This window comes from Prunus mume, linkage group LG7, assembly GCF_029339155.1.
Source record: "Prunus mume cultivar Tortuosa linkage group LG7, ASM2933915v1, whole genome shotgun sequence".
Taxonomy (NCBI): Eukaryota; Viridiplantae; Streptophyta; class Magnoliopsida; order Rosales; family Rosaceae; genus Prunus; species Prunus mume.
This window is the reverse complement of record NC_142704.1, coordinates 12,339,693-12,367,312: the sequence shown is the minus strand read 5'-3', so window position 1 is coordinate 12,367,312 and position 27,620 is coordinate 12,339,693. Positions and strand designations below refer to the sequence as shown.

Here is a 27,620-nt window from a genome sequence, read left to right as displayed (position 1 = left end):
CTCTCTGAATTTTCATATGGGACTACAAGCTTTGCTTTCTTCTGTGGAAAAGGAGGGGACCGTGTCGGCCACCTGGGAAAGTGAATGATAAACCGTGTGGGCCACCTGGGAAGAGCTTTTCCACCACACTGCGATTTTCCAAGAAGCTCTCTCCTTTCCGTTATTGCCTTTACTAAAACCTTCTTCTCATTGTTTTTCAGTTTGGGCGGGGTGGAAATCAGATAATTAAAGAAAGAAAGCAGAGGATCCGTCTTGGAAAGCTCCTTTCTTTTTCTATGTAAATTTCTCCGTTTTCTCAGTAACCAAACAGAGGTATTTATGTCTCAAAGAAAAGCACTGGCTTATTATCTGCGGAAATTGAGAGAGCAACAACTGGTTTCCTGGTTTGCAAATACTCGTCGTGGAGATCAGTCTTCTTCTGACCCATCTTTAACACCTAGTAGTAATCTTTACAGACTCTCCTTGAGTTTCAGGGATGAGGGCTACTTCAGAATCAGCAGAGTGGAAATTTTTAGCCACTAACCTTGGCCTAGAGATCTTGTCAGCTGCTTGTGATCAGGCTTCCTCCCCAAGAAGACCCCACTATGCACTATTTGGTGTGCTGTTGGCTATTGCAGCTGTGCTCATTTCCATCTGGGAGCAAATTTACAGAGGTAAAAAGGAAAGAGTTGTGTTGAGGAAATGGGGAATGCTCTGGTGGTTTTATCATCCACCTCCTCGACATACCCCTTTTGGCACTCTTCCTGACATTTATGGACTAGTTGCTGGCATCTCACAGTGCATTTGCTCTATAGTTCAGTATGTTTACTGCCTTCGGCATGCTGATAATCCTTTCAAAGCATCCCTTTTGCCTGCCATATTTCTTGTGTGTTTAGGTGGTTCAAAACTAAGTAATAACCGAATGAACGCCAATACCACTGATATAGAGGACTCCTGGGAAAATTCTTCAAGGTAAACACGAATTAAACTGCTCATCTGCCGCTTAATTAATTTGCATATTAAATCTTTTTGCAGCTTTTTAGTCTTAGATAATAAAAAAAGGAAGGCTTCTTCTTCTTTATTTATTTATTTACTTTTCGAAGGAGATGAGATGGAAATTTTAAGAAATAATGAAGGGGAATTTTAATGGATATCATATCACATGGGAATTCTACTTTATTACAATTAGCACAAAATGCAAAGACTAAAGTGTTATGGGATGGAGAGAGAGTGGCTAAATAACTAGCTCTCTATCTCTAATAAACAAGACAGTCATAAAAGATTGCTTTCTTTTCTCTGTTTGCTTTTTTATCTGTATGCATGGCTTCCATTCCACTGATAGAAAATACTCTCAATCTGTTGGTTTGTAGCATGGAAGAAAATTTGTCGCATGCAATTAGTATATCATCTGTTGATTACCAGGAGGTAGGTACCAATTTAATTACGATTTAAAGTAAATTATTTCCAAAACATACATACATACATACATACATACATACATACATACATCTATATATATATATATACACATGGACATATATAACTTTGAAATATTAATTTAAAAGTTGTCATTTGTATATATATCATGGGAATAACTAAACAAAATAAAGGAAATCATCAAATTTCTCTTAATAGTAAAGTGAAATTTACCCTTTTATTTATTCTTCGTATTTGTATGCATATCATATATATACATATCTTTTGTTTCGGGAGGATATGATGTATCCAAAAGGCTTAAGTTATGAAGTCCCATATGAAGGCCTATGTGATGAAGATGATGAAGTCCCATATATATCACAGAATGTCAATTTGGAGCTCACTTTGAGAAGGCCACATTGGGATTGAATACAATAAAGAAAAATTAGGTATTAGACATAATGACTAATTAGGAATTAAGACAGAGTATTTCTGTTTGGGTTTTAATATCTAGGAATGAAATTTTGTTTTGAATTAGGACACAGAGGAGGCCCATATGTGATATATATATATATATATAAACAATTGACTGTTAATATAAATATTGCGTAACTGACAAAATACCACAAACACAAGGTTAGTGAAGTGGTTTGTAAACAAGGCTTTCCTCCTTTGAGGGTCAAGGTTTGAGTCTCTTCATGTACACTAAATTTCTTACCTTTTTAGGCTCAGGGAAACATAGAGCAGCAGCCACTACTGCTGCAGCCGGAGCCAGAGCAAGAGCAGGAGCAGGAGCAGGAGTGGTTGCAAGAGCAGCGGAGGCAGCTGCTGCGGGAGCAGGGGTGGCGAAGGCTGCAGAAGCTGCAAAAGCAGCAAGAGCAGCAGCATCGGCAGCATGAGCAACGGCAGCAACAGCCGCAGTGGTGGCACCAGCTGCAGAAGCACCGGATGCGACTGCAGAAGCTGCATCAGCAGCAATTCAGGCGGCAGGATCAGTGGTTGCAGGAACTGGAAGAGCAGTGGCTGCAGGAGCTGCTGCGGCAGGAGCAGTTGCTGCAAGAGCTGGAGGAGCAGGAGGATGAGGAGTGGCAGGTGGAACGCCATTGGCTCATCCTGTGTAAGCAGCTGGAGCAGCTGGAGGAGCAGCAGGATGAGCTGCAGGAGCAGCAGGAAGAGCTGCAGGCGCGGCAAGAGGAGCCGTTGCTCCTGCTGCAGGCTCGGCAAAAGGAGCCGTTGCAGCTACAGGAGCAATGGCTGCAGCTGCAGGAGCAAAGGCTGCAGCTGCAGGAGCAAAGGCTGCCGCTGCAGGAGCAGCAACTTCGGCTACAAGAGCAGCAACTTCGACTACAGGAGCAGCGGCAGCGGCAGCAGAAGCTGCTGCAGGAGCAGCGGCAGCAGCAGCAAAAGTTGCTGCAGAAGCAGCGGCATCGGCTCCAGGAGCTTGAGGAGCGGCAGGAGGACATCCATTGGTTCCTCCTGCGGGAGCAGCTGGCGGAGCTAAAGCAGCTGCAGGAGGAGCTGAATAAGCAGCAGGAGGAGCTGAATAAGCAGCAGGAGGAGCTGCAAGCGCAGCAGAGGAAGCTGAAGGTGCAGCAAGAGGAGCTGAATGCGCAACACATGGAGTGGCAGAAGGAGCTGCTGCTGGGGCAGGATCAGCTGCTGAAGCCCCTGCGCCAGCGACGAGTAGTGAAGGCAGATTAACGGAGGCGGACATGTAGCATGACTTCGAAGTAGTGGCATCTGCTTCCTATTATTAATTGAATCTATTAATTACTTTTAATTCATTATTATATTATGTCTCTGAATGGATGTGTGCTCCCATGGGATCCAGATCCTCTGCATAAATTACTTTTAATTCATTGTTATATTATGTCTCTGAATGGATGTGTGCTCCCATGGGATATGGATTCTTTATATTGATTTTCTCTGTCATGATCTGCTTTACTTTTAGAAATAATGTGTCAACTTTTAAATCCCTTAGATTAAATTTTAATTAGGTGGCATATGAAGAACAAAAGTAAAGCAGATCATAACAATGATGTCAGTGTAGAGGATCTACTTGACTTTCATTCCCCACACGCCACGTCATTTAAATTTCAATCCAAAGGAATTAAAGTTGACATGTCACCTTTAAAACAAAAAATCAAAATTTTCATAATTATATAATAATAATAAAAAAGTAGATTTCCTAATTAAAACATCAAATTTGTGTAAATATTGTGAAAGATAAGAACTACATTTGTCACATAGTGGCATGTAAAGAAGAAATTGACGTGGAACTAACAAATTAAATATTTCCAAAAGGGCTAAAAAATGGAAACATTTAAAAGATTGAGACTAAACTAAAATAGGATCCATAATTTATGGGTTTTATGATCAATAATCTATGATAAATGTTTTTTTGTCACTTTTATTATCTTCTTACCAATCAGACAAAAGAAGGGTTAAGTTTTTGAAAGTTCCTTAATGCCAATGAGATACACGAGGGCAAAATAGTAAACACGAAATAATGAAATAAAATTTGAAGGAAAAGTCTTCATTTTAATTAGTCAATTATTTCATAATAAACTATTCAATCAATTATGTCAGTGCAGGATCCAAACCAATCCGCTAAAACCGACCAATCCAATCCAATCCAATTCAATTTTTATTGGTTTCAATAACATCGGTGGATTGGATTGGATCAGAAAATTGAAAATCCAATTGGATCGGTTTGGATGGCAGATCAAGTTTTTAAAATCCAACCAAAACCGAACCAATCAAATATATCTACATTCATATATATATATATATATATATATATATAAAATATTATTCTTCCCATACGTTCCTATTGTAAAATATATAAATCTACATTAATTAAAAATTAGGGCTTGTCCAATATAGATCCCTACATTTTCTATTTCCTTGACATATACCCATCACTATATAAATCTATGTGTAAAACCCAATTTCAAATTTAAATGACTAGTATGATATAAGAGGTCGTAGTATTTCTATGTTTTTACATCATTGCCACCAAACTTCATATTTTATTTATAATTTATTTCAAGCATTTCATTAAGTACCATAATTGTAATTAATATACTCCCTATTAATAGCATATCAATCACCCCATTTCTTTTAGTTGTCATTCCCTCTCACATCTCGCCCCCTAAAATTACAACAACAAAAAAAATATGTAAATTACATATCCAATAATGTACCTATGAAAAATATAATATAAATATATGCATATAAAATATAGGTATATTATTTACAAAAAAAAAACAAAGTCAGTTACTTTGTAATTGCGTATATTTTTCATAATTAAAAATAGGTACACAATAATTTATATAAAATATAGGTACATTATTTACCCACAGGTAAATTATTTTACACTATACCTGTAAATGTGTATAGGTACATTATTTGGAATAGATAATTATGTACACTTTTCATACTAGGTAAATTATGTTTTTCATAAAACAAACAAGTAATAGGTACATTATTTTTTCAACATAATTAGTATGTACAGTTTTATTCATAAACAATTATAAAGTGGATTATTAGTCATGTATAATTCATAAAAAGAAAATAACATAAACATTTTATTAAACAAACCGATTACCTAAATTTGAATTTATTGTTAAATTTTTTAAAATGTTTCAAAATTAATTCCTACATCCATTACAACCATTTGGAGATCTTTCCAAATTCAACATCTGTCATTATATACAATCCAATTAAAAACTGTTTCCATATTGATTCTTACATTAATATACAAAATGCAATAATGGCTTAGTTGGGGGTATTTTTGGAATCTGAAAAGTACAATAAATCAGATTTTATACTTAATTAGGTAACTTGCTGAGTTGGATCCTAGTCATGGGTTTTTACTAATACAAATTGGGTATTATTTATAGGAACAAAAAGTGAAGGGTTTTAGGTACAGCAAATTAAATTTGAAGGGTGTAAGCCAAATTTACTATAAAAATTAATATATTGACCTTACCCATACCCAGCATGCTAAACATGCTCAGAAACTCTCAAATATTTGTTTCCTGCAGACAACACAGCATGCTCAATATGCTCACAAACTCCCATATGTTATTAATATATTAGATAGCATGCTTGCTTTATTTACCAAGGGTCCACGAGTTTGAGCAAGCTCAGAAGAATTCCCACACCCTTCATCAGCATATTTGGTAAGTGTTTATTATTTTTGGGTTCAAGAACTCGGTGATTCATCATTCAAGCATAATATTAAGTTATTATAACATGGTTTTATTAAACCAATGGCAACTTCAACTTCAACTTCCATGGGAAACCAAACTGGAAATACAAGTCAACCACCAATTGATGTGCCTTCAACTTTGATGATGTCAAAGTTTCAAATGTTGAAGTGTTGCCACAAGAAACAAAACCCAGCGATTCTATTCCCATTGAAGGTAAGAGAAAACCTTCTAGACCTCCTTTAGTTGTTTGGGAACACTTTATTAAATTGCAAGATGATCCAAAACAACCTCAAGCAAAATGTAAGTATTGCAATAAAATATATGCATGTGGTAGCAAGAAAAATGGGACATCAAACTTGTTGAGTCATTTGGCAAATCAATGTAAGGAGTATCCTGGTCGAGATAATAAGAAGCAAAAAATTTTGTCTTTCCAACCAAAGAAAGGGGAGGAAGAAGGAAAACTTATTGCAACAAGTTATAGTCCAGAGGCATGTAGAGAAGCAATTGTTAAGTTTGTCATACTTGATGAACAACCCTTTAGAGTTGTAGAGGGTGAGGATTTTAAGGACATGTTACGTGTTTGTGAACCTAGATTTCAAGCCTCATCTCGCTTTACAATTGCAAGAGATGTGTTAAACCTTTATAAAAAAAGAAAAGATAAAGTTGAAAAATTATTTAGCTGGTAATTGCCAAAGAGTTGGTCTCACCACAGACACCTGGTCATCTCGCCAAAATCTTAACTATATGTGTCTCACAGCACATTATATAGATAATGAATGGAGATTACAGAAGAAAAAATTCTGAATTTTTGTACAATTGTAAATCACAAGGGTGACACAATTGGAAGGGCAATTGAGACATGTTTATTAGAGTGGGAAATTGAGAGGGTGTTGACTATGACAGTTGATAATGCAAGCTCAAATGATCTCACTGTTGCATGTTTGTCCAAAAAAGTTGGTTCAATATTGAACGGTGAAAATATGCACATGAGGTGTAGTGCACACAAACTAAATCTCATTGTTAAGGAGGGTCTAGAAGATTATCATGAGTCAATCACTAGAATTCATAATGTGGTGAGATATGTTAAGTCTTCTCCAGCGAGGTCCCAAAAGTTTAAGGCATGTGCAGAGCGAGTAAAAATTTCTTCACATAAGGGGTTATGTCTAGATGTTCTGACAAGGTGGAATTCTAGTTATTCAATGTTAGAAGTTGCAGAAAAATATCAAAAAGCTTTTGAGTGCTTAGAGGAGCAAGATACATAATATTTTTGTGAATTTTGTATGGATGAAAATAAAAAGGCTCCCACCTCATTGGATTGGAATTATGCACATGGCTTTATTAAGTTTTTGAAAGTGTTTTATGATGCAACTTTAGAATTTTCAGGTACTTTGTATGTAACTTCAAATTTGTTTTTGAATTAACTCTGTGTGATTCATGCTCAATTGCAAAGATGGAGTTGTTGAGGCCCAAAAAATCCACGGTTCGGCCCAAATGAATTTCCGGCCCAGCGCAATGTCGTATTAAGAAAAGACCCTATTTGGAGCATGCAAAAGTTCGTCATTCACGCTTGTACGAGTCATGATCCACGTGCTGTGCAATATGTCACGCTAAGAGTTGAAATAAGGCTTTACAAGCCCATGCTAATTATCTTGTCAAGCATCATATCCCTTTTTAAAGGTGACAAAATTCAAGCACGCCAAGCCACATGCAATGCCAAGCGAAAAATCATTATTATTACACCTAGCCATGCTACAAGCTTATGTGAGCCCAAGCCACACAAATTCCCAAGGCTTGCTGAGTGGGTTGTGGCATGGATGGTAACGAAATTTCATGAGGCCCATTGATGAGCCAAGAAACGGAAGTTTTGGGCCGCTTGGGAGCCCCGAAACTCAAGCCCGTTTCTTGAGCCCAAATATGTGGGTAAGCATAAAAGAGAGGAAAAGGGAGCCCAATACCCTAGGAAATTAGCCCATCACCATAAATAAAATAGCCCATCATTTAAGCCCATTCCCTTGGTAGGCTAACCAATCACTTTAGCAAAAGCCCAAGCAGCCAAGAAACTATCCATAGTCTCCAGTAAGTATAGTCTCCATCACTTAGCTGGAAACATGAACCACAATGAAAGCCAAAGTGTTATGTCAGTGAGCTACTGGGAGGCTCCAGCACATGGGCTAAGAACGAACACCAAGGTGGAACACGCAAAGAACCAAGGGATATTAGAGTCCGTAGGAGCCAAGGCACCCTTCAAACCAGTGTACATACCCATTTCTTTCCCCTCATCAGACCTAGCCATGGAAGAGGGGAGAAAAGAAGGAAGAAAGATGGCTGAAAATGGGAGTCCCCTACTGGAACAGCTGCGGGAAAAGCCTAGAGCTCCCCAAACCCTGTTTTTGTGCGATTGGGAAGAGAGAATTTCACCAAATAGGATGAGTTAAAGGAAGAGAAGAGAAAGGGAGGGAGAGATTTGGTAGATTGGGAAGGAACCATCTAGGGTTTCTTGGGAATAAGGAGCTTCCAGCACCTATAAAAAGAGGGATTTCCTACCCATCAACTCAACACATATTCAGGAAGCAAGTTTCATCTCTCATATCTGAAACCTCTACAATTTCGTGCCCTATTCCTTCATTTTCTCTTCTGCTAAATCATTCCAGAGCTTGCCAGACTTTTTGTCAAGCTGCCGGAAACTACTCAACACACCCATTAACCCCCCATCCGTCTCTCTCTTCAACAAACCCTCTTAGAATCCATTCCCCCTTGTCTTAAAACCCTTATTTCTCATAGAAATTCACAGCCCCCTATCTGTTTATGCTAAAACTCATGATGGTTTTGCTCCCATGCCACAAGCTTCTCATGCCAAGCTAAGAATCTATCTGTAAGCAATTGTCTTTTTTGTTGGTGAAGATAACCAAGGTGCTTCCTAAGGCTCCGCTACCCTTTCGAAGCATTCTTGGGGTTTGATCTTTGAACTCGGACACAAGGGGTAATTTCATCAGTTTGCTTCTTACGGCAGCTCATCCCATTTGCAGCTGTCGGAACGAAAACCCCCTACAGGAGTCAAAGCAAAGATATCTTTCTTAAGTTGGTGGCTGAGAATATGCATAAGAAGTATGATAAGTATTGGGGAAGCTATCAAAAAATGAATATGTATTTGTTTGTTGCTGCTTTATTATTGTGACCTTTGGGAACTATGCATTCATGGATTTTATCATAACTTGGGTTAAACACTTGAGTGATCTGGGGCTTTCTAACCTTCTCATTGGTAAGCTACCCCGCATTCTGCGTTGTGCACTTTTATGTCTTTTTGGCCTTTTCAATTTCTTTACATATCTATTCCATTTCCCTGTAAGGAAACATATGTTTTTGTATTTCTATTTATGTCTGCACTTATGAGTTTGAAATTTATGGCTTAGGTGCAATGGACACCAAACTGTTGGAGGCTTTGTATTGGAAAGGTGTTCCAGTATTTGATATGGGCAGCCATATGAGCACAATAGATGTTGGATGGGGATCACCAACATTCCACAAGATGGGGTAAGAAAAAGTTATACTGATAGACTCAATCCTCCCTTATGGCTATGAGCTCTTGATGTGCGATACCAACATGGTTTGGTTAAAGGTAGTTAGTAGTTTAATTCTTAATATTTTTTTGTCAAGAATGCTTAATTGTTTAGTTTGTTTCGTCTGACGATTATGAGTTATCATATTTCTTTTTTCGTGGAATAGGACCCACTTCCATATCTTGCTCGTTATCCTGAAGCAAATATCAAAACTGCCTTCCTGAATGGTAGCTCGAAGAAGAAAATTATATGAGGCAACCTGAAGGGTTTGCAAAGGAGGGAAAAGAGCATATGGTTTGCAAACTTGGCAAGGCAATTTATGGACTGAAGCAAGCAAGTAGGAGGTGGTATTTCAAATTTCACCAAATTGTTTCCTCTTATGGTTTTGAAGAGAACATAGCTGACCAATGCATTTATCTGAAGAAGTGTGGGAGTCGATTCATTTTTCTGGTGTTGTATGTCGACGACATACTTTTGGCTACAAGTGACCATAATTTCCTGAAGAACACCAAGGAGCTACCTTCAAATAATTTTGAGATGAAGGATTTGGGAGAAGCTGCTCTTGTGTTGGGCATTGAAATTTAGAGAGATCGAGCTCGAGGCCTTCTAGGCCTATCACAGAAAACATACATTGAGAGGGTACTCAAACATTTTGACATGAGTATGTATTCTGGACAGAAAGTTCCGTTAGCTAAAGGGGATTCAAAGAAGGAACATTGCCCTAAAAATAAAGAAGAAGATGATGAGATGAGGAAGAAGCCATAAGGTTCTTTAGTATGAAGCATTATGTATGCACAAGTGTGTACAAGGCCAGACCTAACCTTATGCATTAGCAAGATAGGGAGATTTCAATCAAATCCGGGAATGCAACATTGGATAGCTGGAAAGAAGAATCTAAGGTAACTACAGAGAACAAAGGCTTATATGTTGATTTACAGACGCACCGAGAGTTTAGAGCTTGTTGTTATGCTGATGCGAATCTTAGAAAAGTAGAGGATGATTACATCTCTACTTCAAGTTTTATCTTCAAGATGGCAGAACCAGTTGTTGCTTGGAAGAGTGCTAAACAAACTAGTATTTCGAGTTCAATCATGTTCGCAGAATACATAGCTTGCTATGAAGCCACTTCTCATGCAACATGGCTAAGGAATTTTATTAAAGACATTAAGGTGGTGGACTCGATCTTTAGACCAATATAGATATATAATGACAACACTGCAACGGTTTTTCACTGCATGAACAACAAGATGTCATCTGGACTTCAACATATTGATAGAAAATATTTAATAGTGAGGGAGAAGGTAGCGGACAAACTAGTCAAGTTTGATCACATCAGAACTCAAGATATGATTGCAGATCCATTCACAAAATTTTTGCCTTCAGAAGCTTTTCTGAGACATGTTGAGAGCATGGAACTATTTCCTAGTTTTGATGTTGCAATCTAGTGGGAGTCTTGTTTTCCATTCCGATATTTTACTAGTTTGGTTGTTTTGTTTATTTTGATGTTTTCTGGATTGAGGGATTTGCATTTAAGGATGTTAATTTGGTTGACAATTTTATTTATTATTGAATAAATCCTACTATTTTGACTATTTAGTTGTTTAAACTTATTATGCAACTTTGTTTATGCATATGAGTTTATGGTCTCTTTTGAGATACTATTGTTTTAATAACATTGCGGATTGACTCTTACTAAGTCGTAAAGGGGTACTTGTACTGAAATGCATAAAGATTCATAGTAAGGATTAGTACATATTAAGGTTCGCGTTGTAGGTGCTTCATGTGTTTTGAGATTGCATTATGTGATTATAGATGACCTGTTTTTAATAGAGAAAGCAGTGCTTGTCTATAGTTTGTTTTGTCTAATCACTTTTCATGGTAGCTTGAGGGGAAGGACTTAACTGTTTTAAACTCATGGCCAATAAAGATTATCAAACCTTTCGGAATACAGAAGCTTAGTGTTCTAGTGCTTGATATAGTGGGAGAATGTTATGTTTTCCTATTTAGATCGGTGCACTAGATACTAAGTTATATCAGGTTTTGATAAGAGTTTAAATTAAGTTGTACCTTGAGGCCCGAAACCTAGTGAAATAAGGAAGGCCTATTAAGGGGTCCTATTTATTTCCATTTATGCGTGAACCGATCTGGTGGGCTTGGAAGATTAGTCAAGTTGGCCCTCGGTGATGAGTAGAGACGACTTGACCTAGCCCTATATACGCTTAAGGCCCTGCTCTCATCAGACACGTTCTCTAAACCTATTCTCATCATAAAGAGAGAGTTGAAACAGATTATGAGCTAGAGCAGAAGTCTTGAGCCGTTCTTGTTCTTGCTAGGATTGATGCTGCTACGGATTGGATGAGTTCAGAAGTTGTGTACTCAAGGAAGATGGCTCCAAGTATGGCTTCACGTCTTTATACGTGTTACAGTTTGTGTGAAAGATCTTGATTGTGCTTAAGGAAATTCTAACACATTCCAATAACCAAACCACGGCCTAAGTCTGAATATTCTTCAAAACTTGCCACCTCATCAGCAATAAAAAAGTTTGCATAGAACTGAAAATTTGACCACTGGAATATCTGGATTCACTACTCTGGCATTTGTTCATATTGTACTGATGACTGTTCTCATGCTAATGCCGCTTGACATCTTTGGAAATTTATGCAGGAGGTTTTTTGTCATTTAAGCCATATATTCCGAAGAGCTTGTTACTAGATGGGGAGCATAATGTTAAATCACATTTTTCTCTTATTAATTACCAAGTATGTATGTACTAACCTGCTTCCATTAACTTTTAGCAATGATCTGGATATTACAGTGTTGCATCATATAATTTATATTCGAAATGGCTTTGTTCAGATAAAGCAGATAAGGATGGCACTTGCTATTGCTTCCTTGTTGAATCGCACCTTGGTGAGAAAATATCTGTCATTTTGTTTTATTTCACTGTGTTGATACCAAAATCAGCGGCCAATAAGAACAAGACGCGTGGACAAAATATGGCATCGGCGGGGAAGCCCTCGGCACCCAAGCTACCGATTGCAACGAAAAAGGACAAAATCGCCCACTAGACACGTTGAGCCTCCATAATGATTGTCTATAGTCCTACATCGAAATTCTACAAAACTTGCACACCTCCTAAGGTCTATAAAAGGAACACAATTCCTCAAAATGGAGGTAATGAGAACTTTCGGCATACTGCCTTTACATATGTTCAAATCTCTTACTAAATCCGTACTCACTTAAGCATCGGAGAGCCTTCGGCCGGTACCACACCGGTGCCTTAAGTCTTACCGAGCGGACCGTTGTTTTGCAGGATCACGCCCTACCGAAACCTAAGCACTCCGAAGGCCCAGACATCACTAAGTTGAGCCCAAAAGTACCGAACCACTTTTTCGCATCAACACACTGCACATTTTTGTTGGACTGGAATGTTTCTGTGAGGGGGTGTTATACAAACTCTTAGGCCTCTCCACTAGTAGTGTCTTAGGTTGGATGCATCAACTTTAACAAAGTGCAATCAAATTGGTCACTTACATCAAATTGGTCTTAGCCTATATACCGTGCTGTTTTGCTTATTGGTTTGGTTATAAGGATAAGGCTCTAGAATCTGTCCGCTAAAATAATCAATCAACATTGTGCCAATATTACGTACCTGGTTTGAAATCCTTAATTGTTGCTGAACTAATGCATATGGAGTTCATATTCTTCATATTTTGTATTTGTGATTTTCTGGTCATGCCTCCACTGTGGTGCAGGTTAGATAGGCTGTGGTTTCCCCACCCTGGTGTCCTTGAGGGATCTATCACTCGACAACCTTTTATTTGCCCTCTTGACCATGTATTTGAGGTATGTCCTGTTTGTCGGAGCTAATTTTATGTACTTTTGTTTTCTTTGCTTCCTCAATAGACAAGATTGCTCAGAAAATTTTCGTTGTAAGAGGTTGCCATCCTTTAGGACAAGTTCCTATTAAAGCAGCCGTTGTACTTAAACAGCAGGATATCACTTACATTCTCGACATCAAGACAGCTGACAGACAAATTCATGGATTTTGCCTTCCAAGTAAACCTTTTCCCCTCTCTACTAATTAGATTTCTGATGCAGTCTGTTGACCAGTGTTTGTGCTGATTATTTAGATGTCACTACCCTGGTTGAAAACCTATAAGGATTACTAGAAATGTCAGTTAAATTTTCTGATTGAAACTGTTATGATCTTCTATTCGCCATTCTTGAGCATGATTAGTTGCAAATGGGGCTTCCCTAGAGGGTATGGTTTCTGGAAGCGCCTTTTCCTTGTCATTTGTGTCTTGTTGGATGTAGTCTGGCACCCTCACATGATGGTTTAAGGGGTTATGCTTCCCTTGGATTTTCCTCAATTACACAAAAATTTGACTCCGACAGGAAACTAAGCATGGGCACATGATTTTGGGCATGACTCCCTGAAAATGGGTGCTGAATAGATGATATGACCCTTGTTTCTTTCATTCTTAATCTCAGGTGCAACCAAACCGTGTGTAAACTTTATGTTCCATTTTAGGAAACTTCCTTGATGGGTCACAGATCCTTTTTCTTTTGTTTTGAAAATGGTAGTGATGGACAAAGAAGATGATATTAAAAGCAGTAAATAATTAGTTTGTTACAGCTGTATTTGACAGCGCATTGTTGTATTTTAATATAAAGCATGCACAAACTGAGTGGAAGATATCATTATAAAGTTAATGAAAATTACAATGCCTTTAGATATCATTAGCTAGGGACCCCTGGGAAGAGCTTTTCCACCACACTGCGTTTTTCCAAGAAGCTCTCTCCTTTCCGTTATTGCCTTGCCTTTACTACAACCTCTTCTCCACTAATCCCATAACACAATAGCACCTTCTTCTCATTGTTTTCAGTTTGGGCGGGATGAAAATCAGATAATTAAAGAAAGAAAGCAGAGGATCCGTCTTGGAAAGTTCCTTTCTTTTTCTATATAAACTCCTCCGTTTTCTCAGTAACCAAACAAAGGTTTTTCTGTCCCAAAGAAAAGCACTGGCTTATTAGCTGTGGAAATTGAGAGAGCAACAACTGGTTTCCTGGTTTGCAAATACTCGTCGTGGAGATCAGTCTTCTTCTGACCCATCTTTAACACCTAGTAGTAATCTTTACAGACGCTCCTTGAGTTCCAGGGATGAGGCCTACTTCAGAATCAGCAGACTGGATATTTTTAGCCACTTACCTTGTCCTAGAGATCTTGTCAGCTGCTTGTGATCAGGCTTCCTCCCCAAGAAGACCCCACTATTCACTATTTGGGATGCTGTTGGCTATTGCAGCTCTGCTCATTTCCATCGGGGAGCTAATTTACAGAGGTAAAAGGGAAAGAGTTGTGTTGAGGAGATGCGGAATGCTCTGGTGGATTTATCATCCACCACCTTCTCGACATACGCCTTTTGGTACTCTTCCTGACATTTATGGACTAGTTGCTGGCATCGCAGAGTGCATTTGCTCTATAGTTCAGTATGTTTACTGCCTTCGGCATGCTGATAGTCCTTTCAAAGCATCCCTTTTGCCTGCCATATTTCTTATCTGTTCAGCTGGTTCAAGACTAAGTAATAAGCGAATGAACGCCAACATAGAGCAGCAGGAGCAGGAGCTGGAGCTGGAGCAGCTGCAGCATCGGCGGCTTGGGGAGCCACAGGAGCAGAGGCTGGAGCGGCAGCGGCAACATGGGGAGCCGCAGGAGCAGTTGCGGCAGCGAATGAACGCCAATACCACTGATAACATGGACTCGTGGGAAAATTCTTCAAGGTAAACACGAATTACACTGCTTAATTAATTTGCATATTAAATCTTTTTGCAGCTTTTTAGTCTGAGATAATACAAAAGGAAGGCTTCTTCTTCTTTATTTATTTATTTAGTTTTGGAAGGAGACGAGATGGAGATTTTATGTGATATCATATCACATGAGAATTCTACTTTATTTCAGTAAGCACAAAATGTAAAGACTAAAGTGCAAGCGGATAGAGAGAGAGTGGCTAATTAAGCTACCTCTCTATCTTTAATAAACAGGACAGTCGTAAAAGATTGCTTTCTTTTCTATGCTTGCTTTTTCATCTATATGCATGGCTTCCATTTGACCGATAGAAAATATTCTCTCAATTTGTTGGTATGTAGCATGGAAGAAACTTCGTTGCATCCAAACCCGAAGTATTATGCACCTGCCAATATACCATTTTTCGATAATCAGGAGGTAGAGGTACTAATTTAAAGTAAATTATTTCCAAAACATTCATACATACATATATATACATACATGCATACATACATACATACATGTATATATATATATATGGAACATATATAACCTTGAAATATATATATATATATATATAGAACATATATACCCTTGAACATATATATATATATATAGACACGCACATATATAACCTTGAAATATTAATTTCAAAGTTGTCATTTGTATATAAATCATGGGAATAACTGAACAAAATAAAGGAAATTATGTTTCCATCTTTCTCTGGAAAGTAAAGTGAAATTTACCCTTTTATTTATTCATATACATATCTTTTGTTTCGGGAGGGCATGATGTATCCAAAAGGCTTAAGTTATGAAGTCCCATATGAAGGCCTACGTGATGAAGATGATGAAGTCCCATATGTATCACAGAATGTCAATTTGGAGCTCACTTTGGGAAGGCCATATTGGGATTGAATATAATAAAGAAAAATTAGGTATTAGACATAACAACTAATTAGGATTTGAGACAGAGTATTTCTATTTGGATTTTAATATCTAGGAATCAAATTTTGTTTTGAATTAGGCTAAAGAGGAGGCCCATATGTGAAATAATTTTCTTTATTATATAAATAAATAAAAAACCATTGACTGTTAATATAAATATTGCGTAACTAAAAAAATACCACAAAAACAAGGTTGGTGAAGTGGTTTGTGAATGAGGCTTTCCTCCTTTGAGAGTCAAGGTTTGAGTCTCTTCATGCACACTAAATTTCTTCTTCTTTTTAAGGTTGAGGGCAACCAAAGAACAGTGATGGAGCTGCACTGGAGCCGCAGATTGGAGCGATGGTCTGAGTCGCAAGATATGGTCTGTCAGCTTGGATCCGCGCATCTGGACCTATGGCAACTGTGGCATCTAGACTGCCGCGACCACATCTGCGGTATCTGAACTCGCAATCGTGGCATCTAGACTGCCGCAATTGTGGTATCCGATGCTATGGGAGCTACCGCGGCTATTGCAACGCCACATCTGCGGTATCGAGCTGCGAGCAATCTGCGCCAAAAGTGGATTGACGGAGGTGGACATGTGGCATGACTTCGTAGTAGTGGCATTGTGTGTAATTTTGATATTTTTTAATTATATTATTGTAAAATTAGGTATTACTTTTTGGTGTTTGGCCTTCTGCTAATTAGGTGAAATTGTATTCCTATCTTCCAAATTAGTAAAATATATATTTTATTAAAATGAAAGCTTCCTATTATTAATTGAATCTATTAATCACTTTTAATTCATTATTATATTATGTCTCTGAATGGATGGGTGCTCCCATGGGAATGAGAATCAGGTACCGATCGAAGTAATCAGAAGCAAAACAGAATTCGGATCCTCTACTTTGAATTTCTCTCCTAGGATCTGCTAGACTTTCATTCCCCACATGCCATGTCATTTAAATTTCAATCCAAAGGATTTAAAGTTGACACGTCACCCTTGAAACAAAACTCAAATTTTTCATAATGAAAAAAAAGAGTAGATTTCCTAATTAAAACATCAAATTTGTGTAAATATTGTGAGAGATAAGAACTACATTTGTCACATAGTGGCATGTAACGAAGAAATTGATGTGGAACGTAACAAATTTAATATTTCCAAAAGCATTGAAAAACGGAAACATTTAAAAGATTGAGACTAAGCTAAAATAGGATCCATAATTTATGGGTTTTATGAACCATAATCTATCAGAGCATCTCCAAGGGAGATGTCAAATACCAAACATCAAATTTAAATTTGATGGCTGATGTGGCAATTTGACATTTACACGGTTTTACACTCCACCCGATATGTCAAATAAATAATTATTGCAACAGTCAAATCATTTAAGATAAAGAAGAAGAAAAATTAAAATAATAAAATAATAAATGAAAGTAACAACTAGTTGTCTTTAAAAACTAATAAAATATTTATTTGACATCTTGCTTCTGGGATGTCAAAAATAACATCTCAACCTCCACCTTCATTCCACATCACTTTGACACATCGGTTGGAGTGATGTAAGATGTTATTTCTAGTTGTTAAATGTCTATGTGGCACTTTTAACATATCGGTTGGAGATGCTCTCATAATTTTTTTTTCATCAATCGCTTTTATTATCTTCTTACCAATTAGACAAAAGAAGGGTTAAATTTTTGAAAGTTCCTTAATGCCCTTGAGAAATAAATGTACTAAAACAAATGATTCTTTAGGGTTATTTACTCAAATAGTTCTCAAACTTATACATGATTTGGATTTTGGTCTCTCAATTAAACTATTCATTCAAATGGTCCACTAACTTTATATTAATCGGCGAATTAGTCATACTTACATTTTTTGTGAATTTTAGTCAAGTCTACGCTATAGGTGAGATGTAGGATGGGTATATGCGTCTTTTTCATACCTCAAAAGGCTTTGACAAGGTTGTTTTCGTTTTCATACCTCAAGAGGGTGCTGGATGTTGACATGCTTGCCTGAACGACATCCCAAACCATTGCACCAGACCAGCCATGGAATCAAGAGACAAAGCCTCACCTGCATCGTAGCCCTAGAAGTTCTCACTATACCAGAACTCATGTTTTTTATTGTCCTCACCGCCAATAGCCTTTGGTCTTAGAAGCATCTACTCCTCTGCATCTTCTTTCTCTCATTCGCCTCCACCATCACCTTCATTGCCATGTTCTCCAAGTACCCAATTGCTCGCAAGGGTGTTGGTGTTAAAATGGTTTCAACGAATATTTTAATTTTTGGTTTTTTTGTTTGTTTAATTTGGGAATTTAGCTTTGTTTGATTGTTGAAAAAAAAGGAAAGAAGAAATATGGGGGGGGGGGGAATTGTGGGCTTATTTTTTTTCTTTTCTTTTTTACTATTGGGCATTTTAGTTTTTAGGTTTTTTAAGTTTTTTTAAGTTTTCTGATTTTTATAGTATTTTACTATTGAAGGAAGAGTCTGTTCACGTTCACCTACCAAATACAAGATAACAGATTCACATTAAACCAAACCAAACTTTCTCTTACTAGTAAAAAATTAGGCCAAGAGAGTAAAGAATGAGATAAATGAAAAACGAGACAAACATGGAGATATACTTGTACAATTGATTACTGACTCCAACGTCCAACAAAGATGAAGAACCAATGTATGGGAAATTAAATACCGGCATAATATACAACAATTTAAAAGAGGTCAAATTTATAGCATAAACCACCAAACAGTATTTGAGCTTCCACAGCCCAGTCTTTTTGAGAATATTTAGGGCTTGTTTGGTATTTGATTTGAGTCCAATTTTATAAATTTAAAAATAAATTTTAAGTTTAAAGGCTCAGAAACTCGTTTGGTATGCCCATTTTTAAAAATCCAAACCCAAAACAAACTAAAAAAAGATCCCTATTATTGAAAACAAAATAAATACGTTTTTCTGAAATTTTTTTCTTGCGTCCTTCGCTGCTGCTGGTTTGCATATCAAAAGTAAATGCAAAATAGAAACTTAAACAAGCACACAAGTGAACAATGCAGACATGAGAGAGCCTGAAACTGGTTTCTACACCAATGATCCATAACCTAACCATTATTAAGATGATAAATTTGGGTACTTGAAAATTGATGGGGAGAATCAGAAAATGGAAGAATCAAATCAAATCAATAGACCCAGTACATAAAATGCGACCAAATCATTGCAATGTGAGAGCATCTATTCAATACAAAAACAAAGACCATTTGATGGAATAAACACAGAACAAAATACATTTATTTACCTTTTTCGTGGGTCAGACTTGGCCAGGGGTAGACCGCAACTTGTAAAATGTAAGCTTGGGCTAAATATTCTAACATTTTAGTTTATTTATTGAGCTTCCCATGACGTTTGCTTGTGATTTACATCGTTTTTATAAAGGTTTTTTAGGTTTTAGACATAAAAAAAATTTCACTTTGAAAAAAGCCAAAGCTTTTTCAAAAAAGACAAAAATCGCTCAACTTTCAAATCAAAGACATGCAAATGTATTGGATTCTTAGAAATCTAAAAATAAATAAGGGCATTTTTGTCCATTTTTGCTTCTTTTAAAATTTTTCTCTCTCCTTTTACTTTTTCTAAAATGTCCCATTTTATAATTAATATTTTTTTAAAAAAATATCAATGGCATCAAAGGAAGTCTAGTTCAGTTAAAAAAGGGTCTTTATTTGCAAGTCAGTGATCTTAAGTTCGAACCCAAATGACGCCTTAGCATTGCGCATGAGAAAATTCCCATTTTCTTCCTAACTTTGACAAAAAATAGCCCAAAAGAAGAGTCCAACATGGATTCAAATACATATTATAAACAATTATGTGGAAAATTTGGAATGTGAGCCTAGGATCGAGTGCATAATATTGGATCCTAGTAAGATGTCTTGACTCTAAATAATACTACGCTAAATTAAGTTTAAAAAATTCAATTTCAAATTTTAATAAAAATGATGGAAGTATAGTTTATGCTAGCATGTTAAGCAACTAAGGACATGCACTTCTTGTATTTAGCAAAGACTTTGACTTTAAATATATATCAGTCCCCTTCTATTGAGGACTAAAATTTATATTGCTAGATCTCCAAGACTAAAATTTCGAAAACTCTTGAAGTTTTTTTTTTTTCTCTTTACAATTGAAAATAGTTGAACTTTGGTCTAACATAATCTTTAACTCATTTTACAACCCTTGTTGTAATCTAATCCTAACCCAACCTCCGCTTTTTGTGACTAAAGTGACAAAAACTGGAGGTTCCGTTTGAAAACAAAAAAAGGTGGGTTCTAAGTGAACCAAGTAATTTACTTCGTAATCAGGCCCTGTTTGTTTGACAGGAATAATACAGTTGGAATAGGAATGCACTTCATTTCCTCACTATCTTGGAGTTATTTTCTTTTCTAATTTTAATACAGCCAATTAATGAAAGGGCATTTGCAGTGATTTTACATTCCAAGTAGTTCCATGGCATAGAAATACCACCCTCTCTGTATTTCCATTCCGGCTCTTAAGCGGAATTGACTCCAGTCAACTTAGGTAATTAAATTCCTTAGTTATGTTAATTTCATTCCAAAACTAGACAAACATCATATATGGATGGAATGGAGATGCTGGTTTTAATGAATTAAATTACAATATTAATAATATGTATTTAACCTGATCATCGGGAATTAATTTAATAGGCATGCATGTTCCCCTCAATTTTATTTTGATGCTCATAGAGCTAGAGTCAGTCAAAGGCAGGCATGGTTTTTGTATGATTGATTGCTTGTACAATAAGACCAATCAAACTCTAAGGACAACTTTTCTAGTTTTATTGATTGGCTCCTCAACGTTTTCTACCTCTTTAAAAGAGAAAAGTAATTTGGCAATAAGATGTAGAGGAGTTGTGTTTTTCTAATATCTAATATGAAGAGTGGTGGTTGTGTATATAGATGCATTAGGGTTAAATATTAAGTTGGATGACCTTTTTTGTCTTTTTCACAATAATAAAACTTAACAACTTAATGATTTAAGTATTAGATGAACAAAGAAAAGTGCGGAGTTTAAATGGAAAAACTCTTTTACCTTTTCGTACGCACGACGACTGTAAACAAGAACTCAGAAAATTTCAACTATTGAATCTTAGACATTTCCAATTGAAGGGGGAAGTAAGGAATATCGAGAAAAAAAAAATGAAAAACAAGTGGAGTGAGACCTTGGTCAAACTAAATGAGGAACGGATAATTGTAGATGGCATGTATAGATCCCAACATTTAGAAAGGCAGAGTGGGTTCGCTGGGAATAATTTATTGTGGTTGCTGAAGGAAGAAATTGATAATAGGATACACCGAATTGGGATTGCTCTGTTTCTCATGTGTTTTTCTGGATTTGTATATATTTGTGGGTTTATAAGGAGAGATAAGAATTACTTCAGACTAAAACTTACATGTAATCCAACCAATAACATAATAACATGTGGAAAAGTTATTCTACGTGTCATTGCGTTATTGATCGAGAATAGCAAAAAATGATATCCTTGTTACATGAGTTTCACATGGTTTTCAAGGTGAACTTCTCATGGTTTTCAAAGTGAACTTCTCAGATAAATGGTGCTCTCAGAGTCAGAGGGTGGAGTGAGAACTTGACTCATACCTTGGAATGCGTTTTACTTGGGAAAACTTCACGGACAAATTTTTAAAATGGGTAATTGCAACCCGGTTTTAGTATAAATTGAAAGTTGATATAAACCATTCGATTAGCTATTAAAGGAGCCCCCACATTTAAAAAAAGAAAAAAAAAGTTTAGGAGGAGATTGGCTACTCTCATCACTAACGCTAGGTGACCTGTGACTTGAGGAAGGACTTATGCGTGGCACCCAACTTGCCACCAACACGAATTTATGTAGAAATTACCTATCGCACACCAATGAGGATTGCTTGCAACGTGACCCGAACACTAATGGGGCTACACACAGTACAAAAACCTTACCAACTAAACCAATCCCCGTTCACAAAGGCGCCTCCACACTTAAACCCCGCTTAAAATCCCCTCATTTGTTTGGGACTCTCTTGTTGCCTTCGGCTTGCCCATGTACCAAAGTAATAACCTAAAAGTGAAACGCATAAAACGGGGCGGGGGGGCCCTATTGTTTCTTTATAGTTATAATTGAACTCAAGATAAATTCCAACTCAAAAGCCAAAGTGTCCTTTTCTTTCTTTTGTCCACCGACAGTGCTTTTTGGAGGGGGGGGGGGCGGCGTTGTTTCTTTATAGTTATAATTGAACTCAAGACAAATTCCAACTCAAAAGCCAAAGTTTGTGCTGCCACTCCTATGTGCCCTTCTCTTTCTTTAGTGTGTGTGAATGCTTGAAGTTTTGTTCATTAACAGTGCTTGGCTAATTGGTTCACTTCTCTTTTTCCATCTCTGAGTATTTTCCTTCGTCATTTTCTAGCGGCGGCATTGTTTCTTTATGGTTATAATTGAACTTAAGACAAATTCCAACTCAAAAGCCAAAGTAGGGGTGGTTGCGGTTCAGTAACTGCAAATTTTTACTCAAACCGCAAACCGACCGATTATTTACGGTTTGGTGATTTTGAAACCGCAAAATGCGATTGATTCAATTAGCGGTTTAAAACCACAAGTTCTCAAGCATTCACAAAAATATAAATTAACAACCTAAATAAATAAATACACAAACTCAATTTCTCAAACATACATAAATTCACAACCTAAATAAATAAATACACAACCTCAATTTTTCAAACATACATAAATTCACAATCTACTCAACTTCTCAAGCATTCACAACCTAAGAAAATTAAAGTTACAATTCCAAGCATTCCAATTAAAGTTAAACTTCTCAAGCATTCCAATTAAAGTTAAACTTCTCAAGCATTCCAATTCTAAATCCTTTAAAGTTATAAACCAAAAGGAAAACACAAAGCAAAATGAATTAAAGTTACAATCAAAAAGAAAAATTCAATTCAAAGTTAATTAAAGTTACAAACTAAAAGGAAAATGCAATGCACCAATGTTACAAACTAAAGTTACAAACTCAAGTGTTGGTGGTGAGTGGATTTGAAGAACCCCGTTGTGTTGTTTGAGCACCAATGTTATCTACAAATAAAACAACATAGTTTAGTACATTTTATTATAAGAAGAAGCATAAATAACATTAGCATAAATAAACTAATTACTTACAAGTTGTCATATGTTCCATTTCCTTGTAGAATTCAACTTCATTATCCGTGTGGCTATACTTTGCGGTTTGCGGTAACTGCAAGTTTTGAAAATCAAATACCGCAACCGCAACTGCAAATGCGGTTCGGTTTACTGCGATTGCGGTTTCATTACTGTAAATTGTCATTGATTTTTGCGGTTTTTCAGTTTTTCGGTTTAAAATGCCACCCCTAAGCCAAAGTGTCCTTTTCTTTCTTTTGTCCACCGACAGTGCTTGTGCGGCGCCGGGTGCTTGGGCGGCATTGTTTCTTTATAGTTATAATTGAACTCAAGACAAATTCCAACTCAAAAGCTAAAGTTTGTGCTGCCACTCCTATGTGCCCTTTTCTTTCTTCAGCGTGTGTGAATGCTTGAAGTTTTGTCCATCAACAGTGCTTGGCTAATTAGTTCACTTCTCTTTTTCCATCTCTGAGTATTTTCCTTTGTCATTTTCTAGCTGTGTGCATCAGCTAGTACAATTGCTAAACTAAATTCTGATATAGCTTAAAGCTTTCTATCTTTCTTTCTAAAAAACAAAGGCCTCAAATCAATATAAACATCCAATTTGGAGATTTTTTTTCTATCCCTCATTTCTCATTCTCAATATATACATCCAATTAGGAGCTAGCCCAGATACATGTGCATTCATGTTTTGATTGTAGGTTTGCAAGTTTTGGATAGGGATATGAATTCATCTTCTTCATGTTTTGATTGTAGGTTTGTAGGTTTGTTGTGATGGGTAACTTGCAAGACACAAAATGAAATTTAAAAAATAAAAAAAAAAGGGGGAAAGAAGTAAAGCAAATCTCAGTCTCTAATTGAGCTACTCAGTAATAAACATACCAAAGGAACATCATCTCAATTTAAATTCAAGTTCAAGACTCTCTTGCGCATTTCTGTATCATTTCGTTTATCATTTTAATTGTTGAAAATTTGCTAATCTGTCGTCTATTTCTATGCACTTCTCGCTTTCAAATTAGGTTTCCATGGTACATGTAACAGTGAATCACAATCTTCTAATACTTGTTTCTACCCAATTAGTGTTTTTATTCAGTTATTTTTAGGTGAGATACAGCTGCTTTAGAACATCAATTTTTTCTCACTGACCACCAAATCGTGTTTGTAAAGCAGCTCTAATTATCCCATAAGCTAAAATCTTAATTGTATGTCCGTGAGCATAAATTCCATAAGAAAACCAACAAACCCCTTCATAATCCACATCCAAATCAGATGTGAATTTGAGAAAATAGAGGAACCAAATCTAATCATTCCCAAAACCAATAAACCGCAATGAAAAGCTTGAGGTGCTGATGGACAACAAAATAATAATAATACATTGATTTTGTTTAGGCTGAGAGTAAATAAACACCTAGATTTTGTTTTTAAAGAAGTTAGCCTATAGGCTATAGCCCACCCAGTCTTGTGATTTCCGTCCAAGACAGACAAGTCAGTGGGACAGAAACCAAGAAAAACAAACCCTCCTATGTTTAGGGTTTAGGTAATTTTTTTTTTTTAAAGCAATTTTACTTTCACTTATGTAATTCTTGTGTTAAATCTATTTTTTGACCATCACACCCTAAAAATTATTTTAATCATAAAATAAATAATGTGTAGAAAACTATTTTGACTGCACTAAAATTCGATACTATTATAATTTTAACAGTATAAGAAAATTTCCATAATTTTTAATTTTTAATAGATTCTTTAATACTATTATAATTTTAACCCTTGCGGTTTTCCTTCAAGTCTCCACCTTTACCTTGGCCATACATTCTTTGATTCTTTTTCAGGTATGTCAATCTTGTTCTAGTAATAAATTTATTCTTGTGTAAATTTAATTTAGCATTGTGATTTTATTTAATTTACCAATTTGTAGCAGCATTGTTTGCAATGTGCTCTCAAGCTTTCCTTCATGGGTCAAGGCTTTTTTCTCCCTTACCTAGAAAACTTGCCCTTGTGGCAGCATTATTGCCTTTACTAACACTATAACATCTTCTTTTTCTATGTAAATTCCTCCGTTTTCTCAGTAACCAAACAGAGGTATTTATGTCTCAAAGAAAGCACTTGCTTATTAGCTGTGGAAATTGAGAGAGCAACAACTGGTTTCCTAGTTTGCAAATACTCGTCGTGGAGATCAGTCTTCTTTTGAGCCATCTTTAACACCTAGTAGTAATCTGTACAGACCCTTCTTGAGATTCAGGGATGTCGGATACTTCAGAACCAGCCGAGTGGAGATTTTTAGCCACTAACCTTGGCCTAGAGATGTTTTCAGCTGCTTGTGATCAGGCTTCCTCCCCAAGAAGACCCCACTATGCACTACTTGGGATGCTGTTGGCTATTGCAGCTCTGCTCATTTCCATTGGGGAGCTAATTTACAGAGGTAAAAAGGAAAGAGTTGAGTTGAGGAGATGGGGAATGCTCATGTGGTTTTATCATCCACCAATTCCTCCATATACGCCTTTTGGTACTCTTCCTGACATTTATGGACTCGTTGCTGGCATCTCACAGTGCATTTGCTCTGTGATTCAGTATGTTTACTGCCTTCGGAATGCAGATAATCCTTTGAAAGCATCCCTTTTGCCTGCCATATTCCTTATGTGTTTAGGTGGTTCAAGACTATGTAATAAGCGAATGAACGCCAATACCCCTGATAAAATGTCGACAAGGCTTTTGGATAGTAATTCCTCTACCTATTATGATTTTTTCTCCTGTTAAATCTTTTTCTTTTTCTGTTAAATTAATAATGTTGTGGGTTTATTCAGCAGGTCAGACTAGTCATGTTCACAAGGACTCCAAGGGAAATTCTTCAAGGTAAACACGAATTAAACTGCTCATCTGCTGCTTAATTAATTTGTATATTAAATCTTTTTGCAGCTCTGTAGTCTTAGATAATACAAAAGGAAGGCTTCTTCTTCTTTCTTTATTTATTTATTTAGTTTTGGAAGGAGACGAGATGGAAATTTTAAGAAATAATTAAGGGGTATTTTAATGGATATCATATTACATGGAAATTCTACTTTATTTCAATCAGCCCAATATGTAAACACTAAAGTGCGAGCGGATGGAGAGAGAGTAGCTAATTACGCTAGCTCTTTATCTCTAATAAACAAGATAGTCGTAAAAGATTGCTTTTTGATCTTTGTTTGCTTTTTCATCTGTATGCATGACTTCCATTCCACTGATAGAAAATATTCTCTCAATCTGTTGGTTTGTAGCACGGACAAAACTTTGTTGCCTCCAAGCCCGAAGTGCAATGCACATGAAGATGATCCGAAGGTAGAGGTACCAATTTAATTACGATTTAAAGTAAATTATTTCCAAAACATTCATACATATATATAGACACGCACATATATAATCTTGAAATATTAATTTAAAAGTTGTCATTTGTATATATATCATGGGCATAACTGAACAAAATAAAGGAAATTATGCTTCCATCTTTCTCTGGATAGTAAAGTGAAATTTATCCTTCTATTTATTCATCGTATTTGTATGCATATCATATATATATATATATATGTGTGTGTGTGTGTGTGTGTGTACATATCTTTTGTTTCGAGAGGACATGATGTATCCAAAAGGCTTAAGTTATGAAGTCCCATATGAAGGCCTACGTGATGATGAAGTCCCATATGTATCACGGAATGTCAATTTGGAGCTCACTTTGGGATGGCCACATTGGGATTGAATACAATGAAGAAAAATTAGGTATTAGACATAACAACTAATTAGGATTTGAGACAGTGTATTTTCTTTTTGGATTTTAATATATAGGAATGAAATTTTGTTTTGAATTAGGCCAAAGAGGAGGCCCATATGTGAAATAATTTTCTTTAAATAAAATTAAAAAAAACCATTGATTGTTAATATAAATATTGTGTAACTGACAAAATAGCACAAAGACAAGATTGGTGAAGTGGTTTGTGAACGAGGCTTTCCTCCTTTGAGGGTCAAGGTTTGAGGCTCTTCATGCACACTAAATTTCTTATCTTTTTAGGTTGGGGAGCAGATGTTGCGAAGAAGTGAAGTCGGCCGTCGAGTCGAAGAAGTCGAGTCGGCGATCTTTGCCGATCGATGCCGCACCGGCCGCCGGAGTTAGAGTCGGTCGCACCACCTCCGCCAATGTCAAAGCCGTCGAGTCGGTCGAGCCGATCTGCGTGCAGTCAGTCGGTCGAGTCGATCTTTGCGGCCGATGCCGCGGCCGCCGGTCGAGTCGGTCGAAGAAGTCGGTCGAAGTCGATCTGCCGCAGCCGGGTCGAGTCGAGTCGGTCGGTCGGCCGCAGCCACCTCCGCCAATGTCAAAGCCGGTCGGAGTTGAAGCCGGTCGGTCGAAGAAGTCGGAGTCAAAGCCAATCTTTGCGGCCGATCCGCCCGCCGGAGCAGGAGTCGGTCGAGTCGGCCGATGCGCCGCACGGCCGGAGCCGAGTCGGTCGAGTCGGTCGGTCGGTCGAAGTCGGTCGGCGGAAGTCGAGTCGAAGTCGGCGGAAGCCGATCTTTGCCGCCACGG

The 27,620-nt window shown here is 37.0% G+C and overlaps 3 protein-coding genes across 3 annotated transcripts; all 3 read left to right on the top strand.

The window, feature by feature from the left end:
- Positions 1 to 161: 161 nt before the first annotated feature.
- Positions 162 to 3,200, top strand: LOC103337098 (uncharacterized). The gene is made up of 3 exons (XM_089041640.1): positions 162 to 951; positions 1,350 to 1,404; positions 2,122 to 3,200. Exons 1-3 carry the CDS (start codon positions 476 to 478, stop codon positions 3,094 to 3,096), a joined length of 1,506 nt encoding a protein of 501 aa, XP_088897766.1. The 5' UTR covers positions 162 to 475; the 3' UTR covers positions 3,097 to 3,200.
- A 10,756-nt stretch (positions 3,201 to 13,956) lies between these two features.
- LOC148915492 (uncharacterized) lies at positions 13,957 to 16,490 on the top strand. The gene is made up of 4 exons (XM_089041928.1): positions 13,957 to 14,950; positions 15,317 to 15,398; positions 16,185 to 16,262; positions 16,365 to 16,490. The coding sequence occupies exons 1-4, from the start codon at positions 14,334 to 14,336 to the stop codon at positions 16,488 to 16,490; spliced, it is 903 nt and encodes a 300-aa protein (XP_088898054.1). The 5' UTR covers positions 13,957 to 14,333.
- An 8,619-nt stretch (positions 16,491 to 25,109) lies between these two features.
- Positions 25,110 to 26,410, top strand: LOC148915491 (uncharacterized). Its single transcript, XM_089041657.1, has 3 exons — positions 25,110 to 25,787; positions 25,873 to 25,921; positions 26,326 to 26,410. The coding sequence occupies exons 1-3, from the start codon at positions 25,313 to 25,315 to the stop codon at positions 26,402 to 26,404; spliced, it is 603 nt and encodes a 200-aa protein (XP_088897783.1). The 5' UTR covers positions 25,110 to 25,312; the 3' UTR covers positions 26,405 to 26,410.
- Positions 26,411 to 27,620: the final 1,210 nt, after the last annotated feature.

Coding starts and splice junctions, on each gene's coding strand:
- LOC103337098 (XM_089041640.1), top strand. CDS start 476: ATGAGGGCTACTTCAGAATCAGCAGAGTGGAAATTTTTAGCCACTAAC. Junction 952..1,349: donor TCCTGGGAAAATTCTTCAAG/GTAAACACGAAT, acceptor GTTGGTTTGTAG/CATGGAAGAAAATTTGTCGC. Junction 1,405..2,121: donor CATCTGTTGATTACCAGGAG/GTAGGTACCAAT, acceptor TTACCTTTTTAG/GCTCAGGGAAACATAGAGCA.
- LOC148915492 (XM_089041928.1), top strand. CDS start 14,334: ATGAGGCCTACTTCAGAATCAGCAGACTGGATATTTTTAGCCACTTAC. Junction 15,399..16,184: donor TCGATAATCAGGAGGTAGAG/GTACTAATTTAA, acceptor CTTCTTTTTAAG/GTTGAGGGCAACCAAAGAAC. Junction 16,263..16,364: donor GGTCTGAGTCGCAAGATATG/GTCTGTCAGCTT, acceptor CGTGGCATCTAG/ACTGCCGCAATTGTGGTATC.
- LOC148915491 (XM_089041657.1), top strand. CDS start 25,313: ATGTCGGATACTTCAGAACCAGCCGAGTGGAGATTTTTAGCCACTAAC. Junction 25,788..25,872: donor GTCGACAAGGCTTTTGGATA/GTAATTCCTCTA, acceptor GGGTTTATTCAG/CAGGTCAGACTAGTCATGTT. Junction 25,922..26,325: donor TCCAAGGGAAATTCTTCAAG/GTAAACACGAAT, acceptor GTTGGTTTGTAG/CACGGACAAAACTTTGTTGC.